This window comes from Aythya ferina, assembly GCF_964211825.1.
Source record: "Aythya ferina genome assembly, chromosome: 27".
Classification (NCBI taxonomy): domain Eukaryota; kingdom Metazoa; phylum Chordata; class Aves; order Anseriformes; family Anatidae; genus Aythya; species Aythya ferina.
This window is the reverse complement of record NC_140310.1, coordinates 358,266-385,007: the sequence shown is the minus strand read 5'-3', so window position 1 is coordinate 385,007 and position 26,742 is coordinate 358,266. Positions and strand designations below refer to the sequence as shown.

The 26,742-nt window shown below is 56.6% G+C and overlaps 1 protein-coding gene across 6 annotated transcripts; it reads left to right on the top strand.

Annotated features, from left to right (window-relative positions):
• The first annotated feature begins 1,135 nt into the window (after positions 1-1,135).
• On the top strand, positions 1,136-26,378 carry KANSL3 (KAT8 regulatory NSL complex subunit 3). 6 transcript variants are annotated; one of them, XR_014686032.1, is made up of 22 exons: positions 1,136-1,402; positions 3,084-3,254; positions 3,921-4,011; positions 4,319-4,504; positions 4,681-4,812; positions 5,924-6,040; positions 6,607-6,708; positions 6,823-6,894; positions 7,203-7,277; positions 8,163-8,320; positions 9,207-9,270; positions 9,761-9,961; positions 10,191-10,347; positions 11,516-11,593; positions 14,456-14,647; positions 16,337-16,421; positions 17,261-17,415; positions 17,896-18,008; positions 18,592-18,811; positions 19,032-19,165; positions 22,851-23,076; positions 23,213-23,349. XR_014686032.1 is itself a non-coding variant. In XM_084499256.1 (22 exons), the coding sequence occupies exons 1-22, from the start codon at positions 1,140-1,142 to the stop codon at positions 26,212-26,214; spliced, it is 3,510 nt and encodes a 1,169-aa protein (XP_084355382.1). In that variant the 5' UTR covers positions 1,136-1,139; the 3' UTR covers positions 26,215-26,378. The 6 variants fall into 6 exon arrangements, 5 of the variants coding, with proteins under 5 accessions (XP_084355382.1, XP_084355383.1, XP_084355384.1 ...); XM_084499256.1 differs by lacking the exon at positions 22,851-23,076 and adding an exon at positions 25,631-26,378 and having other exon boundaries at positions 23,213-23,372; XM_084499257.1 differs by lacking the exons at positions 11,516-11,593; positions 22,851-23,076 and adding an exon at positions 25,631-26,378 and having other exon boundaries at positions 23,213-23,372.
• Positions 26,379-26,742: the final 364 nt, after the last annotated feature.

Below are 26,742 nucleotides of genomic sequence, written 5' to 3'. Positions count from 1 at the left end.
TGTGCGTACCTGTGTCCCCGTGTCCCTGTGTCCCCGTGTCCCCACATCCACGTGTCCCCACATCGCTGTGTGCCCATGTCCATAGGTCCCTGTGTCCCCATGTCTTAGTGTCCCATGTCACCGAGCCCATGTGCCCCGTGTCACTGCATCCCCATGTCTGTGTCCCCATGTCCCTACGTGCGTGTGCCCCCTGTCACTCCGTTCCTCTGTGTGCCCGTTCCTGTGTCCTCGTGCTCATGTGTCCCCTTGTCCCCATGTCTGTGTCCTTGTGTCCCCGCATCCACATGCCCCAAGCCACCGTGTCCCCATGTCCCCATGTCACTGTGTCCCCCATCCATGTGCCCCACACCAGTGCACCCCCATGTCCTGTCCTCGTGTCCCCACACCCATGAGCCCCAAGTCCCCACCTCCCCATACCCCTGTACCCACATCCATGTGTCCCCATGTCCCCATGTCCCCATGTCCCAATGTCCTTGTGTTCCCATGTCCCCATGTCTCCGTGTCCCCGTGTCCCCATGTCCCCATGTCCCTGTATCCCCATGTCCCCATGACCCCGTGTCCCCATGTCTCCATGTCCTTGTGTCCTTGTGTCCCCATGTCCTTGTGTCCCCATGTCCCTGTGTCCCCATGTCTCCATGTCCTTGTGTCCCCATGTCCCTGTGTCCCCATGTCCCCATGTCCCCGTGTCCCCATGTCCCCGTGTCCCCATGTCCCCATGTCCCCGTGTCCCCATGTCCCTGTGTCCCCATGTCCCTCTGTCCCCATGTCCCCCTGTCCCCATGTCCCCATGTCCCCGTGTCCCACGCCACCTCACCCCACATCCCCATCCCATTGTGTCCCCACATCCACGTCCCCACATCCCATATCCTTGTGCTCCCACATCCCTGTACCCCAAGCCACCTCCCCGTTGTGTCCCCACCCCGTTGTGTCCCCCCCGTGCCCCCACCCCCACGTCCCCCCGTCCCGTCCCGTCCCGTCCCGCCCCGCCCCGCTCCGCTCCGCGCTCCACTCTCCGCACTTTCCCTCCCCCCTCCCCCCGCGCATGCGCCGTCCCCTCAGGGGAGGGGGGGGGAGCGCCTCCCGAGGGCTGCGCATGCGCAGTTCGTGAGGGGAGAGGGGGGGAGGGGGGCGGCGCGGCCATGGCGCAGCGCGACCGGGAGCGCGATCGCGATCGGGACCGGGATCGCGACCGGGACCGCGACCGCGACCGGGAGCTGCAATGGTCGGCGCGGAGGATGGGCACGTCGCTGCTGCTGCAGCTGTCGGCCCACGAGCGGGAGCTGGACCTGGTGTGCCTGGACCACAGCTACGCCAAGCCCTGGAGCGCCCACCCCGACGCCAGCGCCGCCCGGCCCGCGCGGATGCTCTTCCTGCCCCCCAGGAGGAGCCCCGGCAGCGCCCTGTGAGCCGGGGGGGGCTGGGGAGGGGCTGGGAGGGGGCTGGGAGGGGGTGGGAGGGAGTGGGGGGAGCTGGGGAGGGAGAGGGTGAGGGAAAAAGGGGGGGCCGGGGGGTGTGGGGGGGGCTGAGGGGTGTGTGGAGGGGCTGGGGGCTGTGAGGAAGGGCCTGGGGGGGGTGGAAGGGGAAATTGGGGGGGTTAGGGGATGGGGGAGGGCTTCTGAAGGGGCTGGGAGGGGAAAAGGGGGGAGGTGGGGGGGCTGGGAGGTATTGGGGAGGGGTCGGGGGGGCTGGGGAGGGAGGGGGGGAGGGAAAAAGTGGGGGTCTGGGGGGTGTGGGGGGGGCTGGGGGGTGTGAGAAAGGGCCTGGGGGGGTGGGAGGGGAAATTGGGGGGGTTGGGGGATTGGGGGGGGGCTTCTGAGGGGGCTGGGAGGGGAAAAGGGGGAGGTGGGGGGGTGGGAGGGGTGGAGGGGGCTGGGGGCTGTCAAAGAGGGGCCTGGGGTGGGGGCTGAGGGGAAGGGGGGGGGTGTGAAGTGTGAGGGGCTGGGGGGGCTGGGAGGAGGGGCTTGGGGGGGGGTCTGAGGGGAAAGCGTGGGGTCTGTGGGATTTGGGGGGGTTGTGAGGGGCTGTAGGGGTTTGGGAGGCTGTGAGGAGGGGCTGGGGGGGTTCTGAGGGGCAAGAGGGGGCTGGGGGAGTGGGGGGGCAGGAAGGTCCTTGGGAAGTGAGGGGTGGGGTTTGTGAGGGGAAAATGTGGGGTGTGTGGGATTTGGGGGGGCTGAGGGGTCGGTGAGAGGTTGTAGGGGGCTGGGGGTCTCTGAGGAGGGGCCTGGGGTGGTTCCTGAGCAGAAACTGTGGGGTCTGTTTGGACCTGGGGGGTTGGGGGGCCAGTGAGGGGTTGGAGGGGGCTGAGGGGCTTGTGAGGAGGGTCTTGGGGTAGGTCATGAGGGGAAAGCGTGGGGTCTGTGGGGTTTGGGGGGCTGCGGGGCTTATGAGGGGGTGTAGAGGCCTGGGGGTATTTAAGGAGGGGTTTAGGGTGGCTTCTGAGGGGAAAGTGTAGGGTCTGTGGAGTAAGGGGGTGTCCTGGGGGGCTGTGAGGGGAGAGTATGGGGCTGGGGGGGCTGTATAGGGCCTGGGAGTACAGGGAGGGGGCTGGGTGTTGGCTGGGGAGCTTTTTGGGGGTCTGGGAGCCTGTGGGGCTGAGGGGGCGGTGGAATGTGAGGCAGAGCCTGGGGGATGTGGGTTGGGGAGGCTCTGGAGGAGGTCCTGGGCTCTGTGGTGGGGAACATGGGGCTGAGGGAAGGTCTGGGGGCTGCAGCAGGGCCTGGAGGGGGTCAGAGCAGGGGATGGGGTGGCCGGGCTTGGGGGTGCAGGGGCTTGGCGTGGGGTTCTGGGCCCCCAGCGGGGTTCGGGAGCTGCCTGAGCTCTGTCAGGAGCAGCACAGTAGCTGGTGATGAAGCTCAGGGGTTTGTGGCTGGCTGCAAACACCTGCCGGGAGCTCTGGCTGCATTGTTAGGCGTTAGCCAGGACGTTCACACAGCTTAGACAGCTCCTGCTGCCACGCTCACTCACAGCCAGAGCCGGGGTCCGGGAGACGTGGCCGGGCTCAGGCCCCCAGCTGGCTACAGATCCTTTCCCATTTTACATAGCAGACCCCGTTCTCTAACGCGTGTTTTTTTTTTCCCTCGCAGCGAGGCAGATGTCCCCATCGACGTGGAGACGGTGACGCCCACGCCCGTGCCGCTGTACGACAACCAGAAGGCGCGCAGCGTGATGAACGAGTGCGAGCGCCACGTCATGTTCGCCCGCACGGACGCGGACGCCCCTCCGCCGCCGGATGACTGGGAGGAACACGTCAACAGGTAGCTGGGACCCGCTGGGAGATCAAACGGGGGCTCGAAACAACCCCACGCTGCCCAGGGTGGGATTTTTAGTGTGATGTAATACACAGCAACATTCCTGAACTGACTAATGTTCAAAGAAAACCAATTTTTGTGTCCGAATTCTTTGTTTGCCTGCTGTAAAAGCTATTAGGTTTAATGGTAGAGGCTGGCCCAGCTGTTGAAGCTCCTGCACGCTTCGTGTGCCGCTGTCTCCTCTCTTTGGAGGAGCTTGGGACAGTGACATCTTTGTCCCCAGCTCAACCCTATTCCAGTGTTGAGGACTAAAAAGGAGGACGTCTGTAAATTTCCCCACCCCATAACCTTACCTGTGACTGTTGTCAGTCAAGCCGTAGGAACAGTAATTTTGAGCGATAGGGAGATAACCTTTGCTAAAAGGAACAATTATTTTACTCTTATTTATTGTTTCTGTTGTTCTAATGCTTGGATGTTCAGCGGTACGCCCTGGTGACGCGTACAATCTGAGTGGTTTTTGTTGAGCAGTCTTTTAACTTAAATCCTCGCTAGTGAAACTCGTTTTTTCCATAGCTGTAAGCAGGTTCTGGAGGTGCAGCTGCTGCCCAGCTGTGCCTGCTCACCGGACCCAGATGCCTGTGTCCAACGTCAAATCTTTGGTTTTCTCCCCAGGACGGGTTGGACAATGGCTCAGAACAAGCTATTTAACAAGATCCACAAAGCTCTGCAGTCCGACAGGCTGGCGCGCTTGGCCAACGAAGGGGTAAGATCTTGTACTCCCTGCTGCTCTTCCACCTTCCAGCAGATTCATTGCCTGGTTTTAGTCCCCCGTAGCAAAGCGGCTTGGTCAAGACAAAAGTCTTTGCTCTAGGGTTCTGTGGTCTTAAGAGACAGGCAGCTCTGGACTTGTTTGAGGCGGGATTTTGTCCTCGCTGGGAGGCTGTTGGTCCTTGCTTGTTGCCAGAGGGCTTTGAGCTGCCCAGGCCGATGCTTTCCTGTGGTTTGGGGTGCACGTGGCATGCTTGATTTTTCCCCTAACTGTGTTTCTCCTTTAATTTCCTGGTTCTCAGGCTTGCAATGAGCCGGTCCTGAGGAGGATAGCGGTGGACAAATGTGCCCGGAGGGTCCGCCAGGCGCTGGCCAGTGTGAACTGGGACACCAAGCTGATCCAGTGGCTGCACACAACGTTGGTGGAAACCCTCAGTTTGCCAGTGTTGGCTGCGTACTTGGACGCTCTGCAAACGCTTAAAGGAAAGGTGATGAAAGCAGTGAGAGACCTTACCCTCCTACCACGTTCTCCCTTTATAAAGCTCGTTAAAAGGAAGCTGATGGAGTCTCTCTCCTTTTCCTCTGGGGTGGCAGGGATGATGTTTAAAAGCCCCTTGGAAGAACAGTGTGCAGGTACTCAGTCCTTTCTGGCCTCTGGTTTCAGATCCCCACCCTGATCGATAGGATGCTGCTCTCCTCCACCGCGAAGACGGGGGCAGCAGGAGCCGAGGCTCTGTCGCTGCTGCTGAAGAGGCCGTGGGACCCAGCAGTGGGTGTCCTGTCGCATAACAAACCAGTGAGTGCCTCCGGGGGCTTGCAGGGAGCGAGAGGCCATTCTCAGCTCACCAAATGGTTTAGGTTGGAAGGGATTTCAAAGCCCATCTAATTCCAAATTCCCTGCTGTGGTTGGCGTACCCCCGGGCTGCCCAAAGCCCCATCCAGCCTGGCCTTGAACACTTGCAGGGATGGGGCAGTGGTACTGGCAGGCCCCTATATGATCTCCTTGGAGCCTTCCTGGAGGCTGAACAATCCCAACTCCCTCAGCCTGTCTTCACAACAGAGGTGCTGCAGCCTCTTGATCATCCTCGTGGCCTCCTCTGGATTCCTCCTAGTATTTCCAGGTCCTTCTTGTGCTGGGGCCCCAGGGCTGAACACAGGGCTCCAGGGGGGGTCTCACAAGAGCAGAGCAGAGGGGGGACAATCCCCTCCTCACCCTGCTGCCACGCTGCTGGTGGTGCAGCCCAGGACACAGGTGGCTTTCTGGGCTACAAGCACACGTTGCTGGCTCGTGTTGAGCTTCTCATCAACCACGACCCCCAGGCCCTTCTCCTCAGGGCTGCTCTCAATCCATTCTCCACCCAGCCTGTGTTTGTGCTTGGGATTGCCCTGGCCCAGATGCAGACTGGCTTTATTCTTCCTGTTCTGTTTTCTTCTTCCTTCTGTCTCTTTCCTGCTCCTTGGGCTCTTTTCCTTCTGGTTTTCAGCCTTGCTCAATGAAGGGACTCCTTTTGTTGGACCCGTTTTCCCCCATACTATCCCGAGGTAGCATCTGCTGGGGAAAGCTTGCGCATTTAATGAGCTCTGCAAGATCCCTCCCACTTCGTGCAGGCCAGGCTGGGCTTTGGGTTTATAAATAACCATTTTAATTCTTCTGTGGCTTATCAGGGTTGTGCTGAGAGTTGCTCCTTTTCAGCCCCCACCTGGGAGGATGCTCTTCCACAGGCTTCCACCAAGAAGCAGTTCATGTAGCATGCGGTGTCCTCTCACGTGTAGCTTTGCTTAAGTTGCCCCCGTGAACCCCTTGGTGCGCGTGAGGGTCTGGAGCAGCAGGAGGATGGGGAAGCAGGCAGCGAGGTTTGGGGCTGGGATGTTGCCTTCCCTCATGTATCTCTCGTTGAACTTTGCAGAGCAAATTACCTGGTTCCCCCCTCATCCTGATTGCTTCCTCCGGCCCCTCCAACTCCATGTTCCCCACTTCTCGACGGCACCGCTTCTGGCAGTCGCAGCTTTCCTGCTTGGGGAAGGTTTGTACGCTCGGGTTTGAAGGCAGGCACATTAGGAGCTAGTTCACGTTAGCAGCTGTGGTAGGCTGCAGCTGCTGAGCTTATTTTTGTAACCCATTGGTGCACCAAAATACTTGCCTCTGCTAAAAACAGAGGCTGGCATCTGCCACCTGCAGTGTTTGGCAGCTAAGGCATAAATTGGGCTGAAGTTGCCCAATCTGATTTATTCGGGGTCATGTCAGGAGACTTGCCATCCAAAGCCAACTGTCTCCAGCAGTTTAGGTTGTGTCATTCTATTAAGAATATGAGTTTTCCAGTAGGAAGAGGTTGGAGGAGGGAGGCTATGGGTCACCTTGGATACAGATCTGCTTGCAGCGCTCTGTGTGTTGGGCATACCGGGTGTATAGGGGCGAGGTGAGCAGCAGAGGTTGTCTCTGGAGCGAATTTCCTCTGTTTTTTTGGTAGCTAGAAGAGAATTCCACGGGAGAGACGAAGCACAAAGTTGTGTGCAAACTGGTTTAGCCTGTGCCTGTTGCTGGTGCCTGTTGTGCCTTTGTTATTTATTCATTTTTCGTTCCAAATGACAGGTGATTCCCATCGCCACCCACCTGCTGAACAACGGCAGCGGGGTGGGAGTGCTGCAGTGTCTCGAGCACATGATTGGCGCGGTGAGGAGCAAAGTGGCAGAGGTAAGAGCAGCAAGAGCAGGACGAGTCTGTGCCCCCCTCGCCTGCAGGTGCTGTGGGGCCCATTGGCAGCGTCCCGTTGTCTGTCCTTCCATCGCTGTCCTTTTTCTCCTGTAGATTCACAACCACTTCTCTCACAAGCCGATCATCCTGATCGGGTGGAACACGGGTGCCTTGGTGGCCTGTCACGTAAGTGCCTGTTTCGTCTGCATGCGCTCAGATGATTTGAAAATTTCAGTTCAGTGTTTGGTGCCTTGGAGGCTCTGGAGAATTATTGTTCTATTCCCTTTCCTCTTGCTGAGGCCTGGCTTTGAGATGCATCCTTTTTAGCCATGGGGGCATAAAGGAGTTTGAGTTCCTTGGTGTTTCCTCCCCCAGTCCTTTTAAGCACCTAAGCAGTCTAAATATGTGAGAGATCTCCGTGCCCTGAGCCTAGCAAAGCGACCTTTACAGCGGAGGACTGTGAGGGTGCTGACCGTTGTTGCTTTTCTACCCAGGTTTCAGTGATGGAGTACGTCACTGCAGTTGTGTGCCTTGGATTCCCTCTTCTGACAGTTGATGGCCCCAGAGGGGTAAGGACTGAAGGGGATGGGGGTGCCACTTAAAGAATTGTTTGTTTTTTAACCTCCGTAGACTGTTTCATAGAACGTGGTTTGGAAGTCCAGCGATAACTGGAAGATTTTTAAGGAATGTGTCTGTGATTTTTTTGTTTGGAGGGGATGTGCCCAGCAGGCAGAAGTGTTGCATCTGTAAGAGGTTTCCTGATGCAATACCAGGCGTGTGAAGTCCTGCGTTTGCTTGTCCGTCCTATAACATGGTTTTGCAGCTCCTTCCTTGGGTCTTACACAAGTGTCCCTTGTTGACTGTGTCCTTTGGCACCAGAGATGGTGACTTAAAGTCATTTACGTGGATCCCAAATTAATCCTTTGCTAGCTGACCAGTTTGTGACCATATTGGGAATGGTTACGGTTGTGCTGGTGAAATAACCAGTTCTGAGACTAGTGGAAATCCCTATCAGCCCTGTGTAAAAGACATTTGTTGGGGATGGTGCAGTGCTTGAGCAGAGTTCTCTTTAGGATGTCTGCATAAACCCCATCGGGGCTCACCCTGGAGAGCTTCACTGCCAGTGGACATGCTGTTGGCACTGCTTCAGCTTTGTCCTGGGTTTGTGTGGCAAAAGCTCAGAAGAGGAAGGGTGAGTTGGAATAGGGTATCTGAGATCTGCAACCTTGTCCGGACAAACCATGCAATTCATAATTTCCTTCCCTCCAGGATGCAGTTAGTACGCGCTGGGATCGCGTGTGAAGTGCTGCCTGCTCCTCCATGGCACATGCTTTCCTGTTGGGAAGTGCTTACCTGTTTGGGAATGTTTGGGAAATGCTTCAGAAATGTGTTTGGCCCCAAAGATTGCATCCTGGAACAGCCCTTCTGAATTACGGTTGGCCTTGCTCTTGCAGGACGTCGATGACCCCCTCCTGGAGATGAAGACCCCTGTCCTCTTTGTGATCGGTCAGAATTCCCTGCAGTGCAACATCGAAGCGATGGAAGATTTCCGGGAGAAAATCCGAGCTGATAACAGCATGGTGGTGGTGGGAGGAGCAGACGACAATCTCAGGTGATGTCCTGTGAGGTGGATGCTCTGCCCTGAAGCCCTGGGCAACACCTGGGTGTGCTGCTTACAGAAAAACTTGGCCCTGCCTAATAATGCTCTGTCAAAGCGAGCAGTTGTTCAAAGCCCAGTGTACTGGATAGAGAGATGGTTGGTTGGTTTTTCTGGGATAAATCCACATTGCTTCTCCCAGTGGGAAGTAGAAGAGCACAGTAGGTATGACACTAGAGCAGGTATCTGCTTTTTCTTGCCACCCTGGCTCTGGAACATGCAGCTGATGGAGGCTGTGTCCAGTATCAGGGTAAGGGAGGTTCCAGGAGCCTTGCAGGAGGCGCTGAAGGTTTCAGTGAACTTTGGAGCTTGTTCTCCTGTCACGCTCATGTCTCTGGGATAACTGCACCAAAAACAGGAGCAAGTTGTGTATAAGAACACCTGATGCTAGAGCTGGATCCAACAATGCAAACAATATTTTGGAGCACTGTCCAAGTCAGAAATCCATAGCAGGAATAGTTACTGAGGGAGAGGAAAGAAAGAAAAGTCAAACTCTGATAGTGGTCTGAAGACAAAGCTCTGAAGGAAAGGAAATGTATTTGCTTTGCAAGAAGCTTTAGTCGTAAACTGAGCGATGCTGGGCCCTTGTTGCTGTCCCCAAAGCTCATCTCAGCACTTCTGAGGATGAATCTCATCTTGCCAGCAGACGGTGCTCTTGAGTTGAGCACTAACGGAGTCGTCTCGTACCCTACTCTGTAGGGTCAAACTGTGTAAGGGCACAAACTGGCCATCGTTTGAGTTTTATTCTCTGGTGAAGAATCATACAGGGAGTGTGAAAGGGGAAAACCAATATTTGTTGGCTTCCACGTGTTTGATTTTTTTTATTTTTATTTTTTACTAGGATAAGCAAAGCCAAAAAGAAGTCAGAAGGCCTGACCCAGAGTATGGTGGACAGGTGCATCCAGGTAAAGACAGAAATCTTCCCTGTATGGCTGTACCTGTAAAAGGCCCCTGCTGAAATGTCTCTGATCACAAGTTACAACCTCGCTGCCAGTATTGGTTGAACAAACGTAATCTCTCTCAAGTGGTTTTTGAAGTGGTTGTCCTCCGACAGCAGGAGAGATGTGAGCTTCCTGTTTGTGTACTTTAAGCAAAGATCACTCTTCTGAGTCTTCTCCTCTGCCTGGGGAAGCAAGCAGTACTTTGGGGAGCACTGGGGAAACCATCACGTTTCTCTTCCATGTGTCAGAAATCAATGGAGTTAGAAGCTTTGATGAGAAATCAAGGTCTGCCTGCAAGGGTTGAGGGTTTCTGCTTGTGGAATATTAAATCCGGAGAGCCCTATCAGTTTGTCTTTGAGAACATTCAGTTCTTTTTTTCAATTTTAGCTGTGAAGCTGAATTATTTAGAGACCTGCGCACTGCACAGCCTAACGATTAGTTTCATCCTGCCTAGGATGAAATAGCTGACTTCCTGACTGGAGTCCTCACTCGAGCGGAGAGCCACTCGGGCTCTGATCCCCGTGACCTGGACGCTGAGAAGAAGAAGAAGCCGCGTGATTCGACCCGGAGGGATCTGTCGTTTGATCTGCCGGAGAGAACCAGCAGGCCCACCTCACCAGCAGCCAAAGTGCCCGCTTCGCCGTCGGGCTCGGAGGTAGGGGCTCCCTCTGGGATATGGCGAGTGGGGAAGGCTGAGCCGTGTGGTAGAGTTGGAAGAGGGACGCAAGAGGATCTGAAAGCACAAATGGCTTTTGAAGGGGCAAAGGAACCTTTGGATTTAGACCTGCTTCAGCAGAGGGATGCATGTTCTTGCCTGCACTGAGGGTTAGGATTGCCTCTCCTTGGAGAAACGCAGGGGTAAGGTGTTCCTTCTCTTCGAGCAGGACTTGTCCAGCGTCTCCAGCAGCCCCACGTCGAGCCCCAAGACTAAAATGGCTGCGGTGTCCTCCATCCAGAAGCCCACCCAGATCAGCACCACGCAGCTGCTCAAGAGGCAGGTGCAGAGGACGGACACTATCCTGACACACAAGCAGGCACAAGGTAACCTCCTGCGGCTTTTCCACCCTGTTCCCTCCGAGCACCTGGAGTTTTGGTCTTTATCTGCCCCGACCCTTTCAGGTTTTGTCTTCTGAGTCCTGTCGTGAACTCCAAGCTTCCCATGGCAGTTTGCTCTGCAGCTCAGTTCCCCGTTCCTGTCAGCTGAAGGCAGCAGCTTGTAGGGGGTTGAAATTAGGTTGGAAACGGTGTTTCTGCAGCTCACGGAGCCTCGCTGCTGTTCCAAGTGGGAAGGATTTTCACGTGCTCTGGCTGACAAAACTGCTACGTAGCCATGCTCTGATTCCCTTTTGGGTGTGAGCCCCTTGACTGGTGTCTCCAGGCTGCTTGGGAGGGAGATGGAAGGTTCTCAGGTGATGGTTGAGGCTACTGAATTGTGACTGGAGCAGCGGGCCTTTGGTAATTAGCCATCCTGCATGGAACAGCAGAGGAAAACCCGCTCTGAACTGCTTCAGCTATGGGGTTTTGTCCTGTCGGATGCTGATTAAAAACCTTATTGTGCAGCTTCAGTGTGGTTGTGACAGCTGTGGCTGTAGGTAAGGGTTTTGTCGCTGAGGATCCTTTCTGGCCAAAGCAGCAGGAGTGGGGAGTAGTTCTCATCCTCCCCTCTGGCCTCGTTCCTTTGCTCAGGACAGACCTGAACAGACTTGTTGTCTCCTGCAGCAGTGCGACCACGCACTCTCTAAAGTCTTTGTGTTGCTCAGGCTAGGCTCCAGAGGGAATTTCAAGCTTGGATCTCGTAGTTTCTCAGCTCCTGGACTAAAGAACTCTGTTCCACCGTTGTCGTAGCCGAGGGGAAAGGTTCTAGCTAGCGCAAGGGAGGCAGGAGGACGGTTTGCCTCGTTTAGTGAGGAGCGCTGCTGCGGCGTGCTGTCCGTGCCTGTGTCGTGGCAGCAGGTGGTGAGGGACGCGCTGGCTGTGGGGCTGGAGAGGGCTCGTGCTGCTGGGATGCTGCAGAAGCTGGGGCGATGCCCGGCGTGGCGCGGGATGCGCTGCGCTGCCATCCGGAGAGGAGCTGAGCGTGTCTCCTCGTGCCCTGAGCTGTCTGCCTGCCTGCTGCCAGGTCTCTGCGCGTCGCAGTGGTGTTCCTGGAGGTCGCTGCCCCCCTCCAGAGCCGGGCTGTGATACTGTAATTCTCTCTGATTCATTTCAGCTCAGTTTGCTGCTTTTCTGAAACAAAACATGCTGGTGAGGAAAGCTCTTCCTCCTGGCACCTCTTCATGTCTCTTTGGTGAGTATCTCCTCACTTCTCTCTGTCTCTCTCCATCTCCCTCCTTTTCTCTGTCTCTCGGCTTCCTTCTCTCATCATTTTCCTCTTCCCTTGCATTGGTTGGGGGATGTGGCCCAACGTTGTCCCCTCGTCCCCTGCTTTTTTTTGCTTTCTCATTGCTGTATCTGAAGCTTAAGCAAACGGCTCGTGTGCTAGCTGAGAGCACTAACGCCTCCCCTTCCCCTGCCCCGGGAGGTGAATGCTGCTGTAACCTGGCAGCAGCTCTGCTCCGAACTAAAGCTTCGTGGACGGTGTGGTGACTTGTTGGGAAGCTTGAAGACTGACTGCATGCTGGTGGAGCTCCTTACTGCAGGGTGGCTGTTGGGCGTGGAAGCGAGGAGCTCCCGAGTGGAAGGGGCAGACGGAGAGGCTGGAGCAGCGTTTCTTGGCCAGAGGGAGCTAGAGAAGAGCAGGGAGAGGGATGGCTGCGGGGTGATGGTGGTGTGGTGGGAGAAGGACGTAAAGGATTGAGTTTGTTGACAAGGTTTGGCTGTGCTGAGCAGGAGACAGGCCGAGGGGAGCAGTCGCTGATCCTGTGGGCTCCTGGTTGGGTGCTGGAGCACCCCGAGGTGGAGGTCAGCACGTGAGGTGCTCCGAGGGCTAGGCACTGAGGGGCAGGATGTGCAGTGTGAATAATGGTGTGTTTTGGTGGCTCAGGAGGCGGTGACTGGGCAGACCTGGGGCTAGGGGAGGAAGAGAGCTTGACGTCCAAGGCTCTGGGAGGCTGCGCTGCCGTGTGGGGTGGCCGTGCTCAGCTCAGGTGATCCCGGGAGCTGAGAGCACTGCTGGGGGTGACAAATGCCTGCAGCACCCCCCAGTGCTGGTGCTTTTAATTGCTGGGGATGCAGTGACCTCCATGCTGTTTTGGCACACCAAACACACACAAGACACAGTCCAAACGTGTGCACAACCATGGTGACAAAGCCCTGGGGCACAAAGACCAAGGTGGTGGCTTTAAAGGTTTCTTCCTCCCTCGAGCCCTGTTTTCAAGAGACCTGCTGGTCTCCCTGTGAGTAGAGCTGAGCCTGGGAGCTCAGGTGGAGCTCTGTGCTTGCTGTGGGGAAGAGAAACCACAGTGGCCAGGTCGGGTGCCTGGATGCTTTATCGGGGATGCTCTGGCTTCAGCCTGCCCTGCCTTTTGCTAAGACTGAAGGTCGTTAACACCTCAGGGCTCGTTACTGCGCTGGCTCAGCTGCTTGAGCCATGAGGTAGGAAGCTGGGGGTGACCAGGAGGGACTTGGGGTCGCTGCTCACTGCTTTGAAAGACTCCTAACGCCACTGCCTGTGCCCTTTCCCCGTCCTGCCTGGCTGGTGGCACTCACTGTGGCACCCTGGGGGGCTTCGGTGCCTGCAGTCCGTGCACGCTGGGTGAGGTCCCTCTGGGCAGTGGTTCTGTCCGAGCGTGTTCGCAGTCGAGCAGGAGGTGTGGGAGCGTGCACGAGTGTGACCAAGTCACACGTCACAGCCGTGGGTCTGCAGCAGTAGCAGCACAGCAGGCTCAGAGCTTCTCCTGGGGAGCAGAGCAGCCCTGACACACTGCTGAGGCGCCCGACACCGAGGGGTTTGGGTGCAGCCTTGTCCCAGCCCGCAGCCCAGAGACACGCAGGTAGTGGGGTGCGCAGCGAGAGGAATAAATGCACATACACAGCACATCTGTGGACCTGCTGTACATAATCTATATAAACAAAAAGATGCCTGTATCTTGGCTTCCAGGCTGGTGACTTGGAAACCCAGGAGGTTTATCAGCAGGGAGTTGGCTGCCTCACGGCTCCATTTGAAAGCTCCAGGTGGAGAGGGCTCTCCGGAGCTTGTCCCAGTGCTGCAGATCACGGCAGGGCTGTGGTTGTGAGAGCTGCCAGGCTGCCAGTGCTGCAGCAGGAGGCAGATCCATGCTCTCGTTTGCTCCACCAGCGTTTCAGCTCAGGGCTGGGTGACCATGCACCGGCAGTGGGGTGTGCAGAGAACGGACGGGTGGGGTAACCCCTCTTGTCCTCGTGCCATCGATCCTGTCTTGTGACCCCCTCTTTGTCCCCGTGCCACCCACAAGCACTTGTTGCGGGCTCTCTGTGCTTTTTGGACAACCCTTTCCCCAGCAAGCTTATGCTGTAGGCAGAATGAAACGGATGTGGTGGGTCAAAAGGACGTGACAGCAGAAGGAGCCCTTGGCGTGGAGGAGAAGTCTCAGCTTGCTGCTTTTCTCCCTAGTGCCACGCAGCGTGGGGTGCGTGGGGCTTGGCTTTGCTGCAGCACCTCTTGTGCTCATGGCTGCTTCGCTTAGCGCCTCCCAGCCACCTATACGCTCCTGTCCAGCCCTCTGAGGGACATTTCTGAGCGCTGGAAGGGACGTGCTGAATGCCAGGCACACAAAAACCTCCTCTCTAACCCCAGCACTGACAGCACGCCTGCACCAGCTCTGCGAGTCTGCACCTCCGTCCCCCTCGTCTGGAAGTTAGGGATGCTGGAAGGGTCTGATGCCGGGAGTGATTGCACTGTGCTTGGAAATGAAAAGTGTTCACGTGAAGATGTGTTATTACCGTAGGCATCCATTTTTTCTTTGCTGCAGAGGGCAAGACGGGCTCTGTGTGCCTGTGAGCAGCTTAAGCTAAGCGCTGACCCTGAGGCAGCAGCGTAGGGCACGCAGGAGTCAGCACAGGTAGTGAAAAGGAGAAGCGAGGGGTCCCGGTGCATGGGAGATGGACAAGGCTGGCATGAAGGGAGCTGTGGAAGTGTGCATGGGCATGTGTCCCTTCTCCGCACCTCGGAGCAGCGCTGACCTCGAGGAATCGGCCGTCGGTTTCAAAAAGCTACTTCTGTGTCCCCTAGTTCCAGTCTCCTCAGAGCACTCGGAAGGGGCTGAGAGAGACGATGTGCGCGTGCAGCTGAAGAGGCATCAGGCCCCCAGCCCGACCCAGTGCAGCAAAACTTCCAAACGAGCCAAAATCAAGGTGACCATTGTCTCTCACGGAGATGCTGCGGGCGTGGGGAACGGAGCACCCCTCACCACCCAGGCAGAAAGTGAGTTGCGATTGCAAAGCCGCTTGGTAGCCAGAGAGCGGGGTCGTGGCGGCACCCAGCTCCTCCGGGGCACGGCGAGGGGAGGGGAGGGGAGCTCTGGTCTTCTGCTTTTTGAGGAGGCAGCTGCAGGAAGGAGACGGAGGCTCGAGGTGTGATGTGGTGCTCTAGGGGGTAGCTGGGGACGCGTGGGGGCTGGCAGCGCGTAGCCAGGACGTTTTCCGTAGCAGTTTGGGTCGCGTGCTTCAGCAAGGTGCCTGACGGCAGCCTGGTGAGCTGCGAGGAGAATTTTGTGCCTTGCTGTGAGGCTTCGAGGTGCTGCTCCTGGCAAGGCCTCGCTCCACGTAGGTCGTGCGGGTCTCCGGTTCTGCTGCCTGCTTGCGTGTCCCCCGCAGCGGAAGCAAAGCTCTCCCCAGGAACGCGTTATGGATGCCGGCGATCTTCCTCCCTCTGGAAGACTTCACAACTCAGCCAAGTGCCCCTTGGGGCTGTGCAGTCACCTAAAATCCGGGACAATTTGCCCTTCATACACGTACTAACAAATGGCAGCTCCTCTCCTGCCTGCGGGGCTGAGCAAACCCACTGCCACGGGCGCTGCAGAGGTCCTTCCATCCAAGAAGAGGTGATGTGCTCGGTCATCTTCCCCTCGAGCCTTCGTGAGGAGGGCAGAAGCTTTGGCTGCTCTGGCTCCTGTACTCAGAGGATTTTGCCTTCTTGCTCTCCGTGCTCGTGCTAAGGACTTCCTCACCTCGGAGCCCAGCTGTGTAACGCTGATGCTTGTTTTTAGAGCTAGCTTGGTGCAGTGCAGGGCTGGAAGGTCAGCGTCTCCGTTTGAAGCGTTAGGAAATTGGAGGGTTTTCCAAGCTGAGAAGTAACCGTGTTCCTTCAGAAGGATTTCTTGGTTAATTAACAGTTGTTTTGAAATGTGAGAATTAACTAATAAATACACATCCTTTCTTAGGGTTACAGTTCATCTTCGGGCAGCTTTGAGGATCTCTGGTTTCCGGAATCATTTTTTTTTTTTTTTTTTTAATTTTCCAAACTTTACTTCTTTCCACAGAAAGGAAATGAGTTGCAGAAGTAAACACGAACCAAACGAGAATTCCCTCTTACCGTGCGTGAGCAGGAGGAATGCACGAGGCAAATGCAGTTGTATCCCCAAGGCCGCGATAAACAAACATTGTGACACAATAAACTATTATTGTGACTCGCCGCATCCCTGTGTATTTTGTAAAGTGTCTGTAAAGAATGCTTACAAAATCCAGCTCCAGCAGCCAGCCAGACCCTAACCGAGCGCTCGAGGCGTAGCTCTGTGCCGTGAGGACAAGGAGGAGGGGATTAGTGGAGGTGACGCTTAGGAGAGAGAATTGCGTTTGGTGGTGAGGGCCTGAGTGGCCGCTGCTGTCAGACTTTGAGCCAGTTCCTTGAGTCCTGCCTGTCGTCACGCTCTGACAACGACAGCTTTCTGGTTTTCCTCACAACTCTGCTCTCTCTGGTACTCCTGACCTGTAGCGCGGTGCCTCCAGTGTGTGCTCATGGCTGCAGTGGAGGTTTCCTTGAGAAGAGGTCTCGTGAGCAGGATGAGCCCGTGGCCAGCAGCTCTGGGCTGTGCCTGGGGGTAGTGCGTCAGACAGGGAATCCCTCAAGCCTCGTGGAGGAGGGAGAGTTAGGTTTCTTCTTTTTCTTTTGCAGTTGTCTCCGGAAAGCCGGTCCCCATGGCTGTCGGCCAGTCCGTGTCAGGTGTGAAGGAGCCCTTCGGACTGCTCACCGCCTCCAAGTGAGTGCAGCTTTGGTTTTGTAAGCCCTGCGCCTCGTTGAGAGGCTGCTGGTGTGAATGAAACACCACAACGTGGTGCTTTCTGTGCGTGGAGCTTCTTGGTAGCTTGCTTATGGCTGGATTTCTCTGAAGAATGGGAGACACGTAGGCTCCCAAAAACTGTTTGCCAACTGGTGGTCGAATCTGAGAATGGTGGAAATGGGCAGATGCGGAAGGTGATGTGGCTGTTGGGCTGTTCCTGTATGGTTTATCAACTCCAAGTTTGCTGCAGAACTGCTGATGTTTGTCTTTTGAATGACTGTGTCGTTGTCTTTGCCAAAAATTCAGTGTTGTCTTCGTTCTTTGATAGTTGAGCATTTTTTTTCCAAAGATAGCGAAAGAATTCTCAATATTGGCTCTGAAGTTAACGGGCCACTGGGATTTCTTCTGAGGAACGAATGTGGTGTTGACAATCTCTCACATCGCTGTTTTCCATTTTAATTTAAACCATGCTTTGGAGAACTGGACCCCAGCTGATCTGGGTGGGGAGAGGAAGAGCTGTCCTCAGATAGAAAGTTGATTTTTAATGGGCAAAATTTCTCTCCGAGGTAGATTGTGTTGTGCAGGGTGGCACAGCCCTTGCAGCACCTTCCTTCTGAGCTGGAAATGCACAGATTTTGCCCCAGGTGCTGCAGTGGGCACAGGGAAATGTCTCTTGCTTTGGATTTTTTTAGCTCATCACCTCCCCACCTAACGCTTCCAGAAGCCCTGCTCAGTTGGTGACAGCGTGCTGTCAAAGCCATCTTGCGTTGCTCTTTTTTATCACTAAGAGGTGCCTTTCTCTTCTGCTCGCTTTGTAGGCTGAGCTCAGCAACAGAAACCTCCTCCATGAGCCCTGCTCCGTCTGCCGTGATCCCCAGCAGCACGGCGCCCAGCGCTTTCCATGCCCTGCAGAGCAGGCTGGTAGCCAGCAGCACCCACTGCATGCAGGCCCAGCCGGCCAGTGCCCTCCAAGGTACCTGTCTCTTGTGAATGTAAAAGGTAAACCAGGTTCCAAATCATTCAGGGGATCCTCTTTCTTGCGTTCGCTGGTTGCTTTGGGTTCAGCCCCGCAGTGGCTGAGGTAGTGCTTTGCTCTTCAGAGCCTGTGGAGGGCCAGAGGGATGCTATAAGTGAGGCTGAAGGTTCAATAACCCATTAATTGCATCATTTTCATGTCACGATGCCTCGAGATACCAAACACGAGCTCCTTTTGTCAGTACGACTGCTCCTGCCCACTCGTACGTTGCCTCCCCTCTCTCACAGATGACATTGGTCGCTGCAGCAGTGAAACTTGCTGGGCTGTGTTCATGGGGTAACTTGGAGCATCCCTACAGGCTCCTTGGGATGCTGCTCTTCAAAGGACAGTTCTGCAGGCACTGCTGTGTGACAGAGCTAGAATTCCGTGGTGGTTAGTTCTCCAAGGCTAATTTCTTTGTTCTTTCCTCTTCTCTAGGAGCAGCATCTGCCAGCAGCCTGCTGCAAGGGCTGAGCTTCAGCCTGCAGGACATCGGGACCAAGTCGTCAGCCCTGCCTGCCAGCGTGGCTGCTGCTGGATCACCCGTGCAGGTACTCAGCCTGCAAACGTCTGAGGTTGCTCTCTAGAAGGAATCTGTGCGGGGGTGACGTGGCAGAAGCTGGAGCCCAGATAATGTGTGGTGTAGGACCAGGAGAGACGAGTGGTGCTAGGTGTGAGCTGCAGCTGCAATAATGTGCCCCGGGTTTGACAGGTGATGAGGATAAGGGTTCCTGTAAACGGCCTTGGTTCCAGGGAATGGGGCTGTGGGAAATTGTACTCAAAAGTGGGCTTGGCAGCCACCTAAAAATGCTGATAAGGGTCTGGAGAATGGAGAGGAGAGGATCAGCAATCTGTCCTCTTGTCCTTCTGTGATCCTGTCAGGCAGTGCTCCCCATCCTTTCAGTCTGAGAGGCCTCAGTAGAAGCGGAGCCGAGCCAGCCTTTCTCCCAGTCGTGCTTTCAGGCTGAAATGAGTCCATGCAGACTGGAAGGGACGGCTTTACCTGCTTGCAGCCGCCAGGATGAAGTGTGGAAACTCTCCACCTGACCTCTAGCTCCTGCGGGAGGCAGAGGCTGTGCCCTCCCACCGTCCCCAGTCCTCCCAGGTGCTCAGTGCTTCTGCTTCTCCTTCCAGACCTCAGCTGTGAAGACACCCACACCGATCCAGAACCTGAGTGCCATCACCACAGGCACGGGCACGATCGTCCGCACCATCCCAGTCGCCACCTCCTTGTCCGTGGGAGCCTCGGCGAGCGGGAAACCCACGGCCATTCACCAGCTGCTGACCAACGGGGGACTGGCCAAGCTGGCCAGCAGCCTCCCTGGCTTGGCTCAGATCTCCAACCAGGCAGCAGGTGAGGCAAGCAAGCGCCACAGGCTTCTGGAGCACCCCAGGCCTGGTATTTCCAAAGTTTATTTCGCCTTTGTGGTGCTCCGAGCTGTAGCTGTGCAAAGCTGCATGTGGTAGCAACTTGTGAGCTTCCTCTCCTGGGAAGAGACTCCTGATGCAGCCCTCGTGGGTGAAGGTGGCCCCGCAGTTCTGTGCTTCAGGGCTGTCTCGCTTGTGTTTTCCAGGCTTGAAGGCCCCAACGACCATTACTGTGACGCTGCGTGGGCAGCCCAGCCGAGTGACCACGCTCAGCCAGGCTGCCATGGGGGCTGTGCAGCCCCAGCTCGACGAGCAGCCCATGCAGACGCAGGCCCCTCAGGTAATCCTCGGCGTCTCCTCTCTAGAGAGAGCGTTTGCTGTGATGAGAGAAAGCTCACGGGCAGGAGCGGCTGTCCTGGGGAGATGTCTCTTGGTCATGGCATCTCCCCTGGGTTTGAGCCTTGTTCTTTTGCTGAGGCTGTGCACAGAGGGGCCTTGCAAGGTGGTGGTTGGAGGACCCAGCTTATCTTCACATCCGTTAGCAGCAAGGTCATCTCCAGAGATCGTACTCAGTGTCCTGCTGGTACCACACTGAGGAAATCTCTGTCTAGTTCCTAATGCTGACATCAGTATGGAAACTTGTCGCAGCTCTGGGCTCTCTTGGCAGTAACAGGGCTTGGTGTGAGGGGGAGAGCTGCTGCTGCAGCATCTGTCCTGTCTGCAGGGAGGAGAGTGGGTTGGCTGTGCTGTCTGGGGGAGTCTTCCAGTCTTCCTCTTGGAAATGCTGCTCCTGACTCTCAGGTGCCCCAATGTGACAGCAGGGGTCAGGGTGCTGGACTCTTTCCTACTGCAGGACCTCATCTTCTGCCCCGTCTCGTTGCTGTGCTGTTAAAACCAATACACAAAGTGCTCAGTGCATGCTCCAAAGTTGTCTGTTCACAGCAGATCTCCTTGTGGTGGTGGATCACTGACAGAAGGAAATGCTTTTGCTGTGTCCATGCTAGAGGTGTGCCACGTCCTGCCTCAGAAGGGTCCTGGCTGCCTCCCAGCTTCCCAGGATGAGATTTAGTGTAGATGAGTTGAGAGCACAAGAAGTTGGAGAGGTTTGTTTTTAATTTGTTGTTGTCGTGGTGCTGAAGGCAGTGGTCTTGGGTACTGTAACGCAGACCTCTCCACCCCAACACGTGGAGGTAGCCGATGCGGTAGGTTTGCTACAGACGTGTCCCTGGGCTCTGTCCTAAACCACTGCCAGTTTGGAGATGGATCCATAAATGTGAGGGTAGCAAGATCGGTTCTGATGCCCAAGCTGGCAGGGACACCCAAGGAGCATGCAGTCCAACTCCTGGCTCCACACAGGACCCCCTAAAAACCAAACCCTGTGTCTGAGAGCGTTGTCCACGGGCTTCTGGAGCTGTGGCAGGCTTAGGGCTGTGACCACTGCCCTGGGGAGCCTGGGATGCTCAGGAACAATTTCCTTTTGAACAGCCTGAAGGGAACCACAAACTGAGCTGTTGAGGGTCCGACAGTACAACAAAGCAGCGAGCTTTGGAGGTAAATGAAAGCTTTGAAACGTGCCAGGAGCTCTGAATTCACTGGGCTTTAGCTCGGGGTCATCAGAGGAGCCTGCAGAGAGGGGACAAAGAGGTGCCAGCGACATCACCCAGCCTAAAAACTTTGGGATACAACTGACTGCCCGGCAGGAGCTGAGTAGTGACTCGAGACAGACATTTGCAGGGAAGCAGGAGTTCAAAGACAAGAGAACAAATTCCCAGAGTGATAAACCCTACAGCTTGGGCAGTCGGGTGAGCATGGAGTGAGGGCTGCGGGGATCAAGCTCCAGCTCCTACAAGCTGGCGCTGAAGGCGGAGGACACTGGAGGATGCCAAGGTCTCTCCAGCGTGGCCGGGGCTCTGTTCTCCTGCACGCGGGGTTTTCCTGCTCTTGATACTGCTCGTGCAGCCTGGGGCAGGTGAGCTGGTGGAGGAGACACGGAGCAATCTTTGCCTTGTAGGCGAAGCCCTGCAGTTCTGTCAGGGAGGCAGCTTGTGTCGTGGAGGCAGGGAGCGTGCTTCTGCTCCTGGCTGCGGCCTGCCGAGGTTGTTCAGGGCTGCTCAAAGCCCTGAGATGTGTAGGGAGGCATCGTCTACAGGTCAAGCCTCTGGATGGAGCTGGGTAAGTCTTAACAGCAGCCACGAGTCCTTAATTTGTCCCGTGCTGCTTCAGGGCTGGCCTTGCATCCCCCGTTGCCGGTAGTTTCCACACAGGCTCCTGGTTTGCTGCTGGTTAAAGCTGAGATCTGGGAGCATCCGCGTCCTTCCTCCTTGACTTGTCTGTGTTTCTTTCAGTCACTTTGTAGCACAGCAGAGCCTGCAAGTGCTGGCAGAGCCGGGCTGCTGCCCACTAAGGTAGAGCTCAGAAACGCAGAGCTAGTGGCACTCAGTGCAGCTCCCACCTGAGCAGAGGGTGAGTCACGTCGTGCGGCCTCGGAGCTCCCAGTCTCAGTTTTGGGCTCTTCAGAGGCCGTTGGGAGAAACCGTGAGACCTGGCGTGCTTCCCTCTGTGCCCTTTGGTACCTGTTTGAGACGCTGGAAATCCATCTGGCAGAGCAGCAGCTCGGAGGTGAAATGAGACCTGGCACAGACTGCTCGGCGGTTGCTGGGTGCCTTTGTGGGTTCGTGTTTTCAGGCAGCGACACCTGAAACTGCCTGGCTGACCCGAGAAGCTGCAGAGCTGGTCGCAGGCTGCTCCGGACGTACAGTGCTGAGCTTGTGTGTTCAAGGTAGTGCTTAATTGTGTGGTCGGTTGTGAGAGCTGCTTCAAAAGCAAACTGAAAGCAGGCTTTTACAGGAAATGGAATGAGCTGTGTGTTTTTGTAACTAATTATAGCCCTTGACATCAGCTTGTGTGTACCTTTAGCACATTGGATTACGTAATCCACCAGGGCTTCCTGTAAAAGAGCAAATTTACAAAAGGCTCGGGGGGGATTATGCCAGAGCTTAAACTCTTGTGTTTTCAGCAGTAGCCAAAGCCATTGTTGGTTGGGTTTCCTTTGAAATTCCAGCTGACGGCTCCACTGTGCCTGTGCAGGAAGCGTGAAGCCCACGCATGGGCTGTGATTTAAAGCTCTGGGGGCTGGGGCGATGCCTGTAGCAGCTGAGATGCAGTTTGAGTGGGTAACTTCTTCCTTCCCCCACGGGCCTTACAGGGGAGGCAGGAGGCTGAGGAATCTTCCCGGGGAGTTTGGCGCAAGTGTTTTCTGCGAGTAGCACAGTAAGAAAAGCAAAAGAGTGTTTGGGTGGCTTTAAAGTGAAAATAGAAGCAAGCTTCAGCTTCTGTTTTCAAGGAACGGTTCCACCGTGGTTTGAGCAGTGCTTTCTGTGTGAGTTCCTCTCTGCAGCGTGGTTGTATCCCGGTAGCAGTTCTGTAAAATGTAGTGATGCTGATGCTGGATCGTGGTCTTGTCCTGCCACGAGGCAGAAAACCATTTACATTGCAACAACCAGAGCTATGATGGTTTGGGCTGCGGGCAGGGATCTCCCCTAAATGGCTCGAGGCAAGCGAGGAGCCTCCAGCCCTTGGTGCTGCCTGGACCCAGCCGTGCTGGTGGTGGACGTATCACCCCTTGTTGGAGTCTGACATTTTTGCCTCCTGGGGCAGAAATTAGTTAAAACGAATGGAGCACCACCAAATTGCTGCGCAGGGCGTGGAGGAGCAGGCTGTGACCTGCACGAGCGCCAGGTGGGAAGGGCTCGGACTGGAGCGAAGCCGTTGTTGGTGATGTTTGTCCCTGGTGGAGGAGAGCGAGTTGCCTGAAGCCTGTCAGTCCCCGAAGGCCACGTGTGCCTTAGGACACGAATCCAAGCTGCCCAGTTATCCCAGTGCTGGACATCTGTAAGCACCCGGTGGACACCAGAAGGATTTGTAGTCTTCCTCTGGCACCTGGGGAGCTCTTCAGGTGCCGAGGACGGCGTGTGCCGCGTCCAGTCTTTGCTGGTGCTGGCAGTAACAGCGCATTGTTCTCACAGCAGGTCTGTGTGCTCTGGGACTTGTGTTTGAGCTCCAGTTCCTGGCGGTTGCTTCACTGGTGCCGCAGAGAGCAGGAGAGCAGGCCTGGCCTCCCTGGCAGCCCGCGGTGGGGACGGGGTCCCCTGGATCCGCGGTGGTGCGGATCCTGCCTGGAGTTTAGACGTGACTGATGGGAGCGAGGGCAAGGCTAGAAGAAGCAGGGAGGAGGCGCGCTCTGATCTTGAGGTGAGGGACAGCGCAGGCCCCGAGGAACGGCTGCAGCCCCCCAGCGATGGTCGAACCCCTCTCCACCTGGGGTCCTGGCGCTCCTCGCAGCGCCGCGGCCGCTCCCAGCAGCTCTCCGTTCCTTTAACCCCTCCAGGCTCCGGACGGTGCAGTTGGGAACTTGGCCGCCCCAGCTTCCAGCGCCGCCTCTCCTGGCAAGCTGCTGTCTCAGATGGATCTCAGCAAAGCCCAGGCTGGCGCAGAGATGGCTCCTGCCGACCCCGCAGCCCACCTGACCGCCGCGGCAGCACCCGTAGGTGAGGCGCATGGCAGTTGTGGGGCGCGGGCAGCCGGCCTGGGGGCCAGAGCGGAGGCCGGCTTGGAGCCATGCCTGCCGGGTGACATGTGCGGAGCCCCTCTGGGGAGTAGCTGCCTGAATGCTGCTTATTTTTAAGTCCGTTGCCTTTTTTATTTTTTTTTCTCCTTATTTTTTTCCCCCTCCTTTGAGTTAGGTCCCCTGTGGTTTCTTTGCACAAGTACATGCAGTTCTGATTTCGCTCCGTGCAGTTGACAAAGAGCGGGGTGTAAAACGTGAGCCCGAACACAGCGGGCTCTGCAAAAACCTTCAGCTTGTGTGTAGGGCCCCCACCACACGCTGGTAGCACTAAGCACTCTCCCTGCTGCCTACGTTTATTTACCTTGCCTGGAGAGAGCAGACCCATCCGATTACACCCGAGCAAACATTGCATACCCAGCTGGTAGCCTCACACTACAAAAAAAAAATTAAAAACCTCCGCAGAGCAATGATGCAGCCCGCTGCATCCTCAGAAGGCTTCCACACAGCAGAGCCCGCCTCCAGCCACGCCAGAAATGTGTTTTCCTTTCCCTCGTCCAGCTGATTTGCCAAGCCAGGGGAAGGACAAGCAGGTATTCAGCACCCAGATCTGGTGGGTGAAGTTCGGGGGAGCTGTGCCAGTTTCCCAGAGGTCAAACAAGGCTGCTCTGGACCATGTCGATGCGTGTGCTGTTTCACCGTGCCGTTGGCTCCTCGCAGGCGTCAGACCCAGCTGTAACTCTGATCGTCGGCGCTGGCTGCTGCGGACCCCCAGTCTCTGCTGGTCTCCCCCAGGACTCAACAGGGAGCTGCAGAAGCACCGGGTTTAATCCTTCTGTGGTTTCGTGTTTTATTTTACGTTGCCCTTTTATGTTTGGTTTTGGTCTTTTTTTTTTTTTTTTTTTTGGTTGTCATTAGTGGATGAAGTCAGATCCGTGGAGAGCTTTACCTGCTTTCGCTGGAGGTTCGTTTTGGCTCTGTGTGCAGGGAGAGGACCGGTTCGGAGCCAAGCTGCCAGAGCAGCAGAGCGGACTGGGGTGTTAGCACAGAAGGTGTTCCAGCCGGAATATCTTTCATGGAGCTTTCATGGAGCACTTTGTGCTGCTGCCCGACAGCGTCGTCGTGTCTCTGTGCCCCTTCCCAGCCTGTGCAGGGGTTTTAGCCTCCTGTTCCTGCTGCACGTCTGGCCCCTCTCATCCCCTGCGGGGCGGTGGGGTCGGCGCCCTGCCCTGGTCAGGCAGTCGGTCCTCAGCCTTCACTCCGAGTCCTCCGTGCCTGAGCCTGGCACCCTGTTCTGGAGAGCTCCACGCTGCCGGTGGAGCTTGTGGTGAGCTCTTGCCGCTGAAGAGCGGGAGGGACACCGCGATACATCTCTGATACCATTGTGTCAGAGCTGTGGTGTGCTTCGGGTGAGCCAGCACTGCTGCTGTGCTGCTCCCTGCTCAGCCATGTGGGCTCCTGGGGGACAGCAAGTGGCCTTGGGTGACCGCAGGGGCGAGCTGTGGGCTTCTCCGGGTCGGGGTCTTTCTGGTCAGCATCATCTTTGACCAGCAGTGGGTCTCCAGGCTTCAGTCAATGTCCCGAGCGCATCTAACCCCAGCGATCAGATTGCAGAGACTGTGACCCCTTGCACTCTGGGCTGTGGTAACCCCAGATGTGGCCGGGGAGCAGGCTTGGATGGGGTAACCACCGTGTGCAACCCCTGCTGTTGCCTCACAGCGCCAAGGGCTTCATTTCGTGAAGCTGGTGTCTTTCAGCTGCCTTTGGGGTGGAGCGTGGTGAGTGTCTGAGCACCTGCGGCAGCGTCTGCCCTCGCTGCTGGTGGGATGGAGCTGGAGGTACCTGAGCCGGGCGAGAGCTTGCCCTGAGCCAGGCTGCTGGGAGCAGCGTGAGCTCAGCGTGTCCGTGGCAGCTTGGAGGGTAGGATGGCATGGACCTGGCCAAGAAAGAGCCACAAGGTCCTGTCCCCACGGGAAGGGGCTGTGTTAGGTGAGACACTGAAGGAAGGGAGAGGCTTCCGTGGGGCATCTGAGAGGTCTGGGGAGGGAGCTGGCAGGTTTGGGGTTTCCTTGCAGTGCTCTGCCCAGGCTGTGACAGCAGCGGGGTTTGTTGTGGATGACAAAACGAGGCGAGTTGTCTCTCTTCAGCCTGAAACCCTACAGCTGTGCTGCCGGGGGGGCTCAGCTCGGGGTGGGCACCTCGTCCCCCCAGCCGCTGACCACGCTCTCCCCTTCCCCGCAGTGACCAGCGCCAGCCCCATGAAGACGCTGTACGTCATGTCGGACGCCAAGCTCTCCGCGCTCACCAAATCCGTGATGGGTGAGGCTACCTCAGTCCCCCTCAAACTGCCAGGCATCCAGCCTTCCTCCTCCTCCTCCTCCTCGTCCGCCAGCTCTCCCACTGGCGCCGTCACCTTCGCCACCTCCCCGCTGGCTGGCGCTCCCAGTCCTCCCGGCAGCCTGGTGCACCCGAAGGTGGGACCCGTCCTGCAGACCGCCTCCAAGACCGTCATCCTCACCTCGACGCTGGCCACGGTGAAGGGCGACGGGGCCCTCGGGCACCTTGGGGAGAAGGTCAGCCTGACCAAGAGCGCCTCGGCCCTCGGCCACGCTCTGGGGACGATGGAGACCCTGGGGAGGGTTCCCTCCGTGGTGGACGACGGCAGCACCGTCATCCACACCAGAGAGACTCTGGCCAACAGACACTTGCTGCCCCAGGGCGTGCTGCCTGCAGGGGCTGGCACCACGCTGATAACGCTGGGCAGCAGCCTGGCCAGCTCCTCCATCATCGCCGCGGCGGGGCCCACGCTCAGCCAGAAGCCGTAGGGACCCCGGGGACCCTCGGCCAGGGCCGTGGGAGGACCCAGCAAGGCTGCAGGACGGGAGAGGAGCAGCCCCGTGGTGAGCAGGGGCTGGTTCCGGCTGTAGCAAACTAGGGGGATGTTTTCTGGTTTTGTTGCTGTTTAATAAATTTTTTTTTTTTTTTTTTTTTCTTTACTGACTTTGTTGTACCTGTCTCTTCCAAAAGCAGCTCTGGTAGCAGCCCAGCTGTGGGCTTGCTGGATGCTCTGGGTGTTTGGAGGAGACCAGTTCTGTTCAGGGCCTAATTTCTCTGATCTCTCTCGCCACGAGTGCGTGGACAGACAAAGCAGTGTGCAGGCAGGGAAAAATTCACGCTGTGGGTCCTCGGAGCCAGCTGGGCAGCAAGGAGGGGGGCTCCTCCTGCCACTGCTGTCCATCCGTATGTCTCCTCCAGGTAGAAATTCCCTTCTACTTTTGGAATATTGGAATTTGTTGAAAAAGGCCTGACTTTACGTGGGGGCTCCAGGCAGATTTTTAACCCTCACAGCCGTG